We start from the raw sequence: 14,475 nt of genomic DNA, 5'->3' as shown, positions 1-14,475 counted from the left end.
CATAATCCAAGTTTCTTTATATCAGTTTCATTGGGGACTCATTTCTAGTCCTTGTAACTTTATTAACCTTCCTGTTGGCATTACAAGATTCTAACTTTTTCCTTCCTTTCCCCCATCTTTTTTACATGCTCTAACAGTCTGCTACTGATTGTCCATTGTAAGACACAGTATACTGCCTTAGATGTTCCTTCAGTCTGACCTAGGATAACTTTTTTTGTCATAAAGTTGCAAGACTTGGAAACAAATCATGAATCCCATTTCCTTAAGAAGGTTAAGAAGTTTGGGTTGTGTGTCTCTCTGTACACTGCTTAGTATGTTGTCAGCTTTCAGTGGATTATAATGAACATTATTTCTTTGTCATTATATAGTGTAGCTCTCATACAGACTTATTCAGAAAATTGTCTTTTTCTCCAGGAAGGGAAATATTTATGTGCATATTTCATTCTAAGTATGTATTCAAGTTTCAGAAATGTTAGACATTTTCCTAGGTGTTCCTGCAAACTACCAGATCAGTGAATCAACACAACACCAAAGCTACTTGGAAAGAAATGAAGCGTTGAGTTCTTGTGTGTTTTGATGTCAAGGATTATGCAAAAGAAATCCTTATTTATATTACAATGAAATAATATGATATTATCACAAAATACAGAGAACTATTGCCTTCTAATGGTAATAGTAACATTAACTACTTCATCAGAGTGGAAAATGCCAGATTCACAGTGTAAGTCTGAGTGAGAGGTTGAATGGAACTACTGTTACGTTAAAGTCACTAGGCTTCTCTGCTTCAAACGTGACAAAATCTTACAGTCTGAGTGACGCTGTTTTTTTGGTTTATTTCCATTCAATAATATTGTAAAGGATTTAATCAATTTTAGAAGCTTCCATTAAATACATGCATGTGTAACGAGTAATTTAACAGACTCAAAATGACAGGGGAACAAAGTGACAAATGCATAGAACATTCATCAGTGTGGAAAAGTCATTCTAGAAGCATCATTGCAGATGCACTTATGCTTCATTATAAAATGTGCTACATGTTATCATCTCCCCCCTTCCAGTTCCCAAACAGATTGTTTAGAACAAAAAGAAGCAGAGACTCTCCACTTCCATAAGACACTGGTGACACATCTTAATTTTGAAACAGTCTGAGATAATTTTGTTTCTGTAGGAAAAAAAAATCCTTTAGAATTTATCTGCTCTTTTGAGATTAGTAGTAATAGAATATATCCCTTACATCAAAGTTTAACATACAAGCTTACTTATCAAATGCTTTTGTTTGTTAGAAAAGTCCATTTTAATAGCTACGTATTTGATTTAAGATTATATGAAAACATAGTATTATCTTTTGAGCTAATATCCCTAAACAGCAAGAGTAAGAAAAGCATTGAATCTGTAATTAAATTGAAGCTTACCTTCTGTCCCCAGTTGTAATCCAATTTTTATCCCTGCTCTGCTGGGAGGCCCCAGTAGATACCATGGGACTCTGCTAAAACATGGAGACAGTCTGTAGGGAGTGGATAGCTGGTGGGATCCATATGTTAGAAGGAGGCAGAGGTTTTTAGTGTTTCCTAACGTTTTATATCCTTTGAGACATACAGATAAAACTCTTTTCCAAATCATGTTGTGTATTTAAACAAAAACACCTCCCTTTAGCCCTCTGTAAGCTGGCGTCATTCGCCAGTGAAGTTCCTTGGTAGCAAGGTTCCATGGTGTTTGCTGAGATGCCACAGTGGAGTGGAAGCCATCAACTCTGAACTTTGTGTTGGGGAAAGAAGGTAAGTTTAGAGTGATTTACATGATGCACACCACTCTTGCCCATGGTTTTTAGTGGTATGGTGTCTAAAAATTAGTTTGATTAATTGTAAAAATTGTATAGGTACAGTTGTTGGAATACATATATATGGAGATTTTTTTTAAGTTCCTCCATATATCATTATAATGCAAGTTCAGATTTTCGAGTTTGATAACTTTTAAAAAAAATTCTTAAAAATGCTGGAGCAAGATTTGTCTTTGGGTTTATTGATGCTTACAAAGCAGATAGCTCTAACGATTTTCAAGTTACTGCTACTCTGTTAATATTTGCTATCAGTTCTGAAGTTGAAGGTCCCTGCAACAACAGTGTAAAAGGTGTGCCTGCGTATCAGCTGTTTCTGTGCAAAGGCTGATGAGTGAGCCTGAACTGATAATGAATATTGGCTAAGACACTAAACCACATCATTTGTGGATTCATCTTGCTTTCTGCCATCTCTGCTACAGCTTTAGTTAATCCTAATAGAATGAAAAGTACAAAATACTTTTACAGAGTACAGTAGCTGTGTAAGCCAACCACTGTATGCCTTTTCCAGCAGTTTATCTAACCTTATTCAGGTTCAACTTGTATTGTCAGTCAAGTCTTTAGTCTGTAACATTCTGAAAATCATCTTTTTCATTAGTCTTTCCAGCTTACACCTGTGTTATGGCTCCAGACATCTAGCAGGTCTTCTGCCTGTTGTTTTACAAAAAAAAAAAATCAACATTTAAGTAGTTGCATGACTCGGCAGAGTAGCTAAATAAACTTTTGCACAATCTTAATTGCAAATCCAATATGAGGGCAGTGTTGCTAACTAGTTTTGTAGAAGTGTTAGGCAGTTTAAGCCAGGTTTCCTTAATTTTAGCTGAAAGCTAATTTATTTTTAATGGTTCTGCCTATTTCTGTCATACGGGATGAACACGGAGGTCAGGGATCAATTTTATGTCATGAAGTTATGTTTGGATCTTGAATGCTTACAAATTTGTATATTTTACACACTCTTTTGCAGCTCTGTGTTAGGCACATAAACCCAAAGGCACTTCCTTCATAGTTCCAGTCCACTGGTACTGCAGACACCATCTGCAGTATAATCTGCTTCTTCACTTGATCAGACTCAATTTCTAACCAAATTAGCTTATTTGCATTTACTAGTAACTTCTAGAAGTTGTCTGACTGCATTGCTCACAGGATTAGAAATCTTCCCAAGTCCAAATTACTTTGTTCATGTACCAACATTGTCATTTAGCTTCAGTGATTTTTCTGTCATTGGTGTCCAAGCCAAGGCACTACCTGGAGAGCAATCATACAGGTCTCCCTTTCTGTTTTGTTAAACTGAACAAACCAAGCATATTTCACCTTCTTTGATAGAAGAGTATTTTCATTTTCCTATCGTTTAAGTTGTCCTTTCATCGTACTAGCCCTTCTCTGTAGCTTTGCTGTTTAAATCAGCTTTCTTAAATATAAGTGACTGGAAGTGTAGGGACAGTATTAAAACCTTGCTGTTTCTGCTGGAAATACTACATCAAAACATCCTTTCGTCCTATTTATTTTGTCATGATTTCATCATACTATGGCGTATCAGGCATTACACAGGTAGTCTCTACTACCATTTTCAACTGGAGTCCCTAATTTAAGGTACAAATGCTTTCTTCGTCTAGAATTTTAACACTGTATATACTATTGTATTTAATCTCATTTCTGTTACCTCAGCCTTTGAGGTCATCCAGTCTCTTCTGTTTATTTTGAATGCTTTCAGGATTCTACGGCTCCCTTGCATACGCTTAAAGACTTAATTTTTTAAAATATTCTTCTAAATGTGTTGTACATTTTGGTTAAATAATACTAGCTATCCCACTCAAACTCTGTATTTTTTTTTTTTAGTACCATAACAGGAAGGGAAGGCTGACAACTATTGATTGTATGTGGTTTCTTTATATTTGTGTATCAACCCAAAAGACAATATTCTTTAATATAAATGTTGGGTCTTTTTTTTTGAAACAGGACTTTTTTTAGCATTAATTATAGAATATACTTCAGATGCTAGTGTTGTATATTCTCAGCTTTCTTGTTTCTTGTGATTGTGATAATTTTTTCTTTAATTATGGTCTTATTTTTAGTACTGAAGATATATGATCTGAAGTAAGACAAACTGAAGAAGACTTTTAGTAATATCTTTCCAAAATTGTCACTCATAAGAACATTAAAAATTGTAATAACACTTGTTAATGAAAATACTATTTTTAATATAAACTTCCTTTCCTTTGCAGTACCCGTTCTGCCATTAACTGGAATACTGGTTAATCTGTATCTCTCGTTAAGTGGTAAAAAATAAATACAAATGTGAGGTTTTTACACTCTAAACCCACCATTTCTTGTGTGGATGGTAACAGCTTTGCATGATTTCACAAGTACACAAATTAATAGATACTATACTAACTGCACAAAAGTTGAAGGGCAATTCACTATTAATTGCAGACCTTTTCCAGTTATTTACCTTCGTACAATAAATTTGAGATTATTTGGTCTATTTGCACATGAAAGCGTGATCATTGTAATAAGAAAAAGTAATAAAAGATGACAACAGCTTTACTGAAAGCAACTGCTTCCCAGCTAACTGAAGAAAAGAGAGCCCAACGGAAGCAAAATTTAAAAAATTCTAGGTCAAGATTTTTTTTTCTCTTGTGTGAGGAAAATTATTTACATGAAATGTGAACTTACAACTATGTGAGAAATCATCATTAAGATGACTGTGGAGAAGAAATGATTGGCTTACTTGCTGCCTGGTTAGAATCACAAAATATCTTTGATCTAGAAAAATAACTGCTCTGATTATTGCTTAGAAATATCTGGCTAGCCTCGCATAGTTAAAAATACTATGTAAGAATTTTTTTGAGATTTTGTGTTTGTGTGTGTGTATATATATATCTATATGTAATACAAAGTATTTTATAATAATTTTACCGACGCTTCATACATCATCAGATTTTTGAATTATTCCACCAGGTGTTTCCATAAACTCATTTAGATTCCGGAACGTTTCCCACGTTTGTTTTATTCAAAGCGTGATGTGACTTATACCTCTTTCTGAAAAGATGTTTTGAAGTTTTCCTTTGTATTCTGTTTATTTGAAAGTAAGTTATTTTGTATTTCAGCCATCTAATCAATAGTGTATGACTTATGAATTCATATTTATTCCTTCCATGAAATTAATATAGGAACAAATACTAGGAGTCTGAAAAGGTGCACTGTTTTTAATACCGTAACACCTTTTCCCTGTAACTGTTGTATGGCATGTGAACTTTTGAAAGCTATGAAATGATAATATTTTTCAACTCTTCTGTGATGTCTGGAGATATATTATTAGTGTGAAACATAAAATATATCCACATAACCACATTTAGAGAGTTTTTAATCCTACTGAATTTTATTTTTGTAGAGAAGGATTCTTCATTTTATCAGCAATAAAAAATACAAATTTTACTTAATGCCTGAAGTTTTATTTTTGCAATAAGCACACAATGCTATTTCAATGCATTTCCTCCACTTTTTTTCCTTTAAGCCAAGTTTGAACTATTTGTCACTTGTGGCAGGGCTGGAGACAGTGTTAGCGTTGAGTGGTAAGGCGGCGGTGCAGTACAAAGAGGAGGACACGAGGTGGTGGTAGGACAGCAGTGTTGACCATTCCCACTTGCAGACATTTTGGAAGTGTGTAACTTTTTCGAGATGTCAGGACAAGAGAAAAATACTATACTGACGTACTGTATGTTTTCTACATGCTTTAAAAATAATGTTACTGTTAATACTGGATATTGAATTTTCCTTTCCCCCTCGCCACTCCTAGATATACTCTGAGTTACTTACGGTTTATAAAACCACCTTTGCTTCATATTTATTTAAGCAAACTAAAGAATTTATAACTTGCAGAAGTCTAGGAGATCATCAGTCAAAACTTAGCATGAGAAAAGTTTATTATTTTTGCTGGCAGAAACATTTCAATGCATGGTTTGAATTAGCTTGCTTTCTTAAGCTCATGGAAGAAATTAAAATGAGAAAGGATACAAATTGGGGAACAATCTTATTAATTTGCACTAACATTTGACTGCTTGTCAACTAGTAGTTTTATAAACTTGGAAGTAAATTGAGAGGAACAATGGCAAAATACGTAATTTGATTTACAAGAGTAAGCAATTAATGGAAAGCCAGGCCCAAAATACCTGCTGGGGTTGTGGTTGAGAGATTTTCCTGAGCAGCAGCAGGCCTTCCAGGCTTGAATCTGGAAAAGAATAGGATGAATCATTAACTCATTCTGGGCAGTTTTATTAATCTTTTCTTTGGGGTTAAGAAGAAAGAAGGAGGTCATCCAATGAAAACATCTGGCCAATGTACACATGCTTATAGGATAATTGATGTTACTTTTTTCAATGTTTAATATTTCACCTAGGGAATTTTAGCAAAGATTATTCTTCACTGATTTTAATACTTCTATGATATATAGTAATTTGGGAAGGAATGCAGACTTTGGTAATTTTCAGTCTACCTGTGGAGACTGGTAATAAATATTTTTAAAGAGGCAGCTCTAGTTCTGTGTGCGTGTTAGGGTATATGCTGATTAACAAAATGAAGATTTTGTCTCAAATACTGTTCAAATAAGTTAGGTTTTCAAAAATAGTCAGTTTGGTTCTACAGCGCTACAAAAATATGTGATGATAGACTTGAAATTTCAGGTATAAATAAACTTTACTTTTAAAACTATATGTCGATTTTCTGCATTTATCCAGAGCCTGTGATGGCTCTTACATGCAAAACTTACTGCAAGATGATGACTGCAGTGAAGTGTTATTTGTTGGTTAGATTAAACTACAAAACCAACCAACCAAACAACAAAAAACAAACAAACAAAACCAAACCCTGACAACAAAACCCTTAAAACTATTCTAACCTAATGTAGAACTAATTTAGGCAAGTGTTACAAGTAATTTCTTTCAGCGGTAATGGCAGCTGACTTATGCAGTGAGGGGACAACTGCTCGTTTGTGCCCTGCACTGCCTGCTTCCTTGAGCTTTGAAGGTGAATGGTGAAGTTGATTAGGGAAAACTCTTGTCTTCCCTCTGGGTTATTTCGTCTTTTAATCTGTATCTCTTCCCATATCCTGTAAAACATGTATTGTGTTGAATAATACTTGTGCCAACACTGATGCAGGGGAATATAAAGGCTTTAAGGGTAGGGGTGACTGCATAAGCTCTTATAAGCAATGCTACCACTAAATATCTAATCTCAGCCTCAGAAAGGGCTTTTCTGATTTTTATTTTATATGCACTGCAAACAACAATTTGTATTGCTCTAAAAATGCATGTTCTGATGTATTTAAGCCACAAGAAAAAAGGGAAAATAACTACAGAAAAACTTACTAAGCTTACGACCCTATTTTCAAAATGCAATGAAAATTTGTAGATAGATTTTCTATTCCATCCCTAATTTGTATGGGATGCTCTGGAGGGGAAGAAAATCCCCACATAATACACCATCTAGAAAGATATTTAATTCTGGTATAAATTAATAGTAATTTTAATCCTACATGCTAAATATTACTTAATTTTAAGATTTCATGGGTTTTTGCTTGGGGTTTTTTTTTTTAAACAATGCCTAAAATTAGAAATCCTGGAGTGATTAATCCTGTATTTTTTAAACATGAGTACATGTGTCATTCCGTTGTCAAGTTGCTTATATTCCCACAGCTAAGATAGTTAAGAATGTGGTGAACGTGTCGTTTAATCTAAACAGTGTTTTGGCATGGCTTGTCTTTTTATTTTAGTCTTTTGCTGCACTTCACTGTGGGTCTGACTGTGAATTTTTCAGTGCTGCTTTGACGTTTATGCACATGTATTTGTAAGAAGATTGTTTGTTATTTTGCAGGCCCACCTTCAACCCTCCCTCTAAGCACTCAAACCTCTAGTGGCAGTCCAAGAAGAGACCACCTCCCCCACCCCCAGGACACAAAAGAACCCTCTCTGACCCACCAAGCCCACTACCTCATGGACCCCAGAATAAGGGCCCAATTCCTTGGGGTGAGTTTTGAAACGCAAAACAAAAGGGCAGGGGAAAACCTTTATGATGGATGATATATGATCTTTGGTTTCTTTTACCTGGTGCTTGCTTTCCAATGATTGCAGCTTGATGTAACGTCAGCTCAGATAAATCAACAGTTCTCTCTTCTGTCACTGTAGCTTCCAGGCTTCTGTATCTGAGTCTCACTTGAGAAAATTGAAAATATTCCACGCTCCCCTGGGGCCCAATTCAATCTCCTCAGCTGCCTCCCTCCCTCTGCCCTAGCTGCCCAGGCTGCCCTCACCCCAGCCCCCTCATCTGCTGCATCTACTCTGCATCTGCTTTCTCACCCCTGCTCCTGTTCTGACCAGCTCATTACTCTAGATGGATCTTGATTTGGGGCAGATAGACCTCGATGAATACCTGCGGTTCTCCTGATTGCCAGAAGAGCCTGTTTCCTTGGGCTCTATGCCAAATCTCTCCTATAAAGTGTTCGCACCTAGCTGGTGGGGATGTGTTGTCTTAATATGTTTTCAGGTTTTGTGATGTCCGTTCATATACAAAGACCGATAGGTTTGCATCCTACCTGCTGAAGTTATACAAAACAGCAGGGTTTTTTTTTAACAGGATGTGTTTCTGACAGAAGCTTTTTAGAAACTATTTTCCAGACTACTCAAATTCTTCCTCTTTTCAATAAACATTGCTCTATCTAGACAACTTCTCCCAATAGCTATAAGTCTCAGGCCCATGTAATTTTCTGTAATTTTAGTCTTGGTGGCAGGATTTCCATAAATCTGTAAACTTTTGAGTTGGAATCCAATGCTTACATAGGGGATTCATCCATACACTACCTTAAGAGTATCCTCTCTCTGTTCTAATATAAAAACAAAATTACTAGCCTAAAAAAAATTGCAAGCCTAAAAGCACCATTTTTTTTTCAGCAAATTGAGTTAAATGTGGTAAATCACAGACTACTCGTGTAGAATATGTGATTTAATCTAGGATTTAATCTGAAGAGTAGTACAGAGTCCAATGAAAAGCAAAGTCTTTTTCTTAAGGAATACAAATAATGGCAATCTTTTCAGTTCTCTACTTTTCAGATATCTGGGATATGGAAAAAAATGTTTCCTGTGTTCGGGAGTCTAACAGCCTTGTACTATTTCAGAGGTAGTAAAGACATTTTGAAGAGCTTGGACTTAAAAAATTTTTAAAAACCCAAATATTTAAGTCCAAAACAGCACCTAAAATACCATATACTGGAATACTATATGATGTAACACTAGTAGAATGAAAAGTGTGGTAGGAACAGGTGCTAAGCTAGTACCAACTATTCTTTAAAAATAGAAGACAACAGATGAAGGAAAAAGAAAATCTGGGAAAGGTGCAGGAGCGGAGTTGAAGACGAAGAACCTTATAACAGTAGAATAGCTTTTCAAAGCAGGGCCAGAGAAGAACATTGCTTATTCTGTCTCTTTTCTGCTCTACAGTGCAGACTAAACTGCGGACTAAACTTCTCCCCTTTTTCTTAGCTGAGACCCGTACAAAAACTTATTTCAAAGTCATTTGCATTTTAAGCAAGTATTAAGTTTTGTGTTTATAAAAGAGAGAGTTTCTTGTATCTGCCTTTGTGGTTTTGGTTTAAGAATATTGTCAGATGTACACTGCTTTCCCTTTCAGGAGCTTTTTTCTGTGTTGTTATATTTCTCGTTACGTTGAATTTCAGCATTTGTTTTCTAATCTGTGCATTAGTTGAAGTTTCAAGCAGAGCAATCCTTAGCTTATGTCTAAGCAAATTAAGTTACTATTCAAAGATGTTCTAAAAATGTCATTCAGATTATTTTGGATTTCCATAGCAACCATGAGATATTTTTCCTTGCTTTATCCATAGGACCTACATGTGAAGGGTTTGCTGTTTGTCTTACCTTAATTTTCCCTTTTTTTTTTTTTTTCACTTTTAAATATAAACATATTTTTAGCAAGGCTTAGCATGAGCCTTTTCTGCTGTTTCATTTAGACTTCAATGCACTAAGAATGGTATCTAGGCAGATATGTCATCCTTTTGCATGGGAAGTATTTTGTGTTCTTGGATCATTAAATGTCACTTTACGTCTATTTCAGTGACAAAATTTACTAATGGTTGTTGAAGTTGGTTCTAAGATTGTTCAGACATGCTGTAGTAGAAGAGGGAAGGGGGAATGATAAAGGCACTAAAACAAAGTAGTTGCTATGATTGTACTGTGGCAATGGTGATGGTTAATGAAAGAGAAGCCTTCTGCTGAAGGAGTTCAGAAGCACTTGGGTTTGGATTTTGCTGCCTTTTGACAGAACTGAGTATATCCAGGAGCTTTTCTTTACCAACAGTTAACGTTCAGGTTATGGTAACATACTGACTTAGTCATTAAATCAGCAAAGGCTATTCTTTATGTAGCATAAAATACCAATCCTTAGATATTTGATGTTTGTGAATAAAATCAAATTCATGGTGGTTTTAAAACAATGTGCCTCATAACACAAAATGTAAACACCTGCGATAAATTGATTTGATACTGCAGTATCTCCTTCTATTCAGAGAAAATTGAAACACTAGATTCAAAACAGCAGTAACTCAGCAACGTCATTCAATCTTTCCTTGCCAGCAGATGTGAGCTACCAGTGAGTTGTTTTAAAATGTGTTATATGAGAGGTCAAGTTGGATTATTATGGTCCCTGCCGCTTTTTCAATTACAAAATTATTAATAATGAATGATCTTTAAAATCTTTAGACATGTTGTATAGAGGATACTTGGAAGAATGTGTACTTTGCTTTAAGTTGCACCCTCTGCTGATTATATTTCAGTTATCCTAATGATCATTTTTTGTAAATTGTGCTTTTCTCACCTCAGGTAATGATTTGGGCCCACCTTCAACTAAGGCTGCAAACAAGTTTGAGGGGATGTCTCAGCAGTCAAGGTAAAACCTGCGTATATGAAGGCAAAGATGAAAATTTATCTAAAGATAACTAATTCCTAAATTAGAAAAAAAATGCCTTTCATATGATGTAAAATCCTAGCTATGTTTCTTCATTAGTTTTCTGCATGCCTTACTACCATTCAAATACTTTGGCTTCATTGAGCCTCCTACGCTTTGCTCATAGCTGTCCATACACAATTCATCCTTTGAGTGGGATGGACAGAACGACTTGTACCAGAATCTATCTACCGCTCCTACAGGAGTGCTCTCTGAGCTGGGGAATGTTGCCTCAGACCACAGTCCAGCAGGACAAAAGTTTTATTTTCACGTCTCCTGGCATTTCATTTTATCTGCTTCAGTGTGAGGTCTCATGCCTGTAGCTGCAGAAGTGTCACTCTGGGTACAGGCTGGCATCGAAGATAGCTCTACAGGAGAAAGGATTCATCTCAGTCTTCCAGCTTAACTGTTTTCCAGTCTGTCGAGCTTATGTGCTGACACACAGTCTGTAATAACACAAACTGCTTTTAGCTCGTAGTTCATCAGGTCAGTACATTACAAGTGTCTTTTTCAATAGCTGAAGTAGTAAGGATAGCCATACATTCCTGTCACTTAGTGTTTGTGACTCCTTTATCCGTGTTGTGATTCCAAGGTCCTGAGGTTCAAAGCATGGTAATTCTAATGAACATGTGCCTCAGGCAACACCTTGCATGACCGCAAGCGTGCGTGATCAGGCCATGACTGGAGATGGATGTGTAACGTCAAACAATTCACAGTAGATGTGTAGGTGGAGTTTCTGGACACTCCTCAGTCTGTGAACTGCCTTGTCAGGACAGGCAGTGGACGTGTTGTTGGTAGCACAGCTGATTTGCCATGTTTGCTGAATCCATCCAGGTGGCACTGGGTATTCAGGGAAAAAGCAGTGATGTTCTACAGCACAAAGAGCTGGTGCCATACTTGATACTTGTAAGACAAGGGTAAAAGTGTGGTACTCATGTTTGATGGCATTAGATAAAGGCCAAGGTAATTATTTCTTGAATCAAGATTGAGCTTGGCTGTTCTTTCCATTCTGCGTCATGATATATTTTGACTATTTGAAAAAAGCTAGGAAATTAAGATAAAAGTGCCTTATCATACTCATTTTGAAACATTAGCTTCCGAGGCAAATAATACCGGAATCAAGGCTGTTGATGCAGAAAACTCTCTGCTCTGTTGAACATATTCTGGCAAATTCCTCACTCGTTTTTCTTTTTCCTTGTTTTTTGAGTAATCATTTTGAGGTGATACTGATTTTTATTTGATTATTTATTGTTTGATTTTTATGCCTTAAATCAATTGGCTTTCTTCTTTTCTTCCACAGTCCTTTTCTATAAAAGTGACTCGGGTGTGGTTTTGGTGGAAGAAATTTGGTGGGGGTTTTTTGTTGTAATATGTAATATGTTTTGCGCTCACATGCCATGTTTGCAAATTTGAGCCATCCTCGTGTTAATTCTGAAAAAAATTACCTACAACAGAAAGCATAGATGGAAAGTTTTGGCAATATGCAACTATCTCAGATTTTTATGCTGTAATTAAATTACTCGCAACTGTTCTGCCTGTATTGTTGCTTACCACTACAAGTAGTTAACGCAGCTGTAACACAGGTTGACACAGTAAAGTATATTGTTTTCCCACAATCATCAGTATTTCCTCAGAGTAGCAGAGACTTTGTCTCCTAATGCAGCTGGAGTTTGTGTGTAATACAATGTCATACTCATGCAGTAGGCTACAAGGCATAGGCTTACTCCTGGAAAACTTCAAACCACTGACATATAAAAAACAGATTATGTTTTGAATGCTTCAGTATAATTATTTTAAAGACCAAATTTTCCTTAAAGTTCAGGATCTGCCCACTAAGCTGGTCTTTCAGCTTCACCTATTTTCAGAGTACATTTTTGCACATACCATAGTTCGTAGAATAAATCTGCCCTGTAGCATTAAAGCTGTGTGGGGTTTGTATGTCTCTTTCTCTGGAAAAAAAGCAGTTCATTCTTAACAGTGCTTTAAGTTTTAGGATTGATCCACAGACAAGATGGTTATACAAAAGAAGCAAAATAAATGTGTAATTTTTTTTTTAATTATGGATGTGTAGAGGGGAAAACTGGGAAAGAAAAAGTGTATTTTGTAACAGTTGTAAGCACTAATAATTCACATCTGTTGATTTAGCACTGGGACTGCAAAGACTGCGCTTGGCCCTAGAGTTCTTCCCAAACTACCTCAGAAAGGTAAGAGTTCTCTTTGTGGGTATTCTCATAATTATATCTTTTAAATGTGTGTGAAAGTAGATACTTGTTTTAAATAAATGGATCTTTTCAGCAAAAGTTTTATTTCGAAAATACCACAAACCATGAAACTTTAGCAAAACTGGAAGGATTTTGGAAGATTGGGAAGGTTTTTATTAAACTAAAAAAATAGTTAGACCTATGGAACATAAGTAGGAAGAAAAAAAAAATCATAAACTAATTGAAGCTGGGAGAGACTTCAGGAGATCAGCTGGTCCAATTCACCACTCAGAACAGGGCTAACTTTTTGATGTGAGAGCAGGTTGCTCAAGGCCATGTCTAGTCGCACTTTGAGTATCTCCATGGATATAACCTCTCTGGGCTACTGTTTCCTTGACCACTGTTGTTGGTAAACTCTTTTTCCTTCCTAATATCTGTAAGTCCAATTTCTTGATACCCTTGAAGTAAGTTGTGTCCATTGCTATGTTTTGGCGATTGTTGTCATTATACTTTGAAAAGAATGAGGTACTGTTACATGCTCACTTATAGATTGGTGACAAACTTGCTGAGACCATCATCCCAGTGAACACCTTATGGCCCTTTCTTTTTAGAAATGTTTTTTTCTAGTTTCTCTTTAAACTTATATGGCAGGTTTTATATAGTTTTTTGAGTTCTTGCAGCAGTTGACTATAGAACAGAAAGTAGACCTACCTTGTAGCTCTGTCTGATACAGAATCTATCAAAAATACATTGTATCTGTAGGACTGAGTGATCACTGTAGAGCCTGAAGATGAGGAAATGATGCCTGTCCAAACTTATGAAGCTAGATGACTGAAACTGAGAGTGCAAATCATTTTAACAGAAAATGTAAATGTGAAATTTCAACTTCATTAAATTACAATTATTATGACATGGTATTATCTTTTGAAAGAGGCACCAATGATGTGATAGGGTACCACTGCAAAGGAAGTCAACACTTCCTTGATTTAAAATGATACAGGTGAAAATTTAAGATGGGCTCAATCAAAGCACTTGATAAGGGCTACTATCAGTTTTCTCATATCATTTACTTAAGCCTCAAATCAATGCGGATGATCAGTGCTTGTACCTTTGCTTCTAGGTTAAGTCTAGGAAACAAAGCCACATACAAGTATCAACACAGACATTTTTAAAATGAGGCATCTGATAGTAGCTATACAATTTCTTTCATGAAAATTATGCAAAGTTTTCCTTTTTTGATACAAATAACCATAAATATAGCATGGAAGTGTTACTGCAGTAGGTGATATCCAAAGCGAGTGTTGTTGTGTTCATTGTAAAATGTCAGGCCACCTTTTTGGCTGGTATTACATGATACTAAAGCAATGCTGAATACAATAGGAAATTATTCCTTCTAGTCAAAATGTGTTGTTTTCATAGAATCATAGAATCATT

At 35.8% G+C, this 14,475-nt stretch overlaps 1 protein-coding gene across 1 annotated transcript in view; it reads left to right on the top strand.

Annotated features, from left to right (window-relative positions):
• The window catches only part of LOC104072462 (arf-GAP with SH3 domain, ANK repeat and PH domain-containing protein 1-like), a gene marked incomplete at both ends in the record, with an annotated part of 58,286 nt that extends 45,242 nt beyond the window's left edge, over window positions 1–13,044 (top strand). The window contains 4 exon segments of the mRNA XM_009577059.1: window positions 7,703–7,744; window positions 7,747–7,854; window positions 10,717–10,783; window positions 12,986–13,044. Of these exon segments, the coding sequence (XP_009575354.1) occupies window positions 7,703–7,744; window positions 7,747–7,854; window positions 10,717–10,783; window positions 12,986–13,044 (276 nt within the window).
• Window positions 13,045–14,475: the final 1,431 nt, after the last annotated feature.

The sequence above is a fragment of the Fulmarus glacialis genome, unplaced genomic scaffold (genome assembly GCF_000690835.1).
Source record: "Fulmarus glacialis isolate BGI_N327 unplaced genomic scaffold, ASM69083v1 scaffold16694, whole genome shotgun sequence".
In the NCBI taxonomy this organism is placed as follows: domain Eukaryota; kingdom Metazoa; phylum Chordata; class Aves; order Procellariiformes; family Procellariidae; genus Fulmarus; species Fulmarus glacialis.
This window is presented reverse-complemented; position numbering and strand designations above follow the sequence as displayed.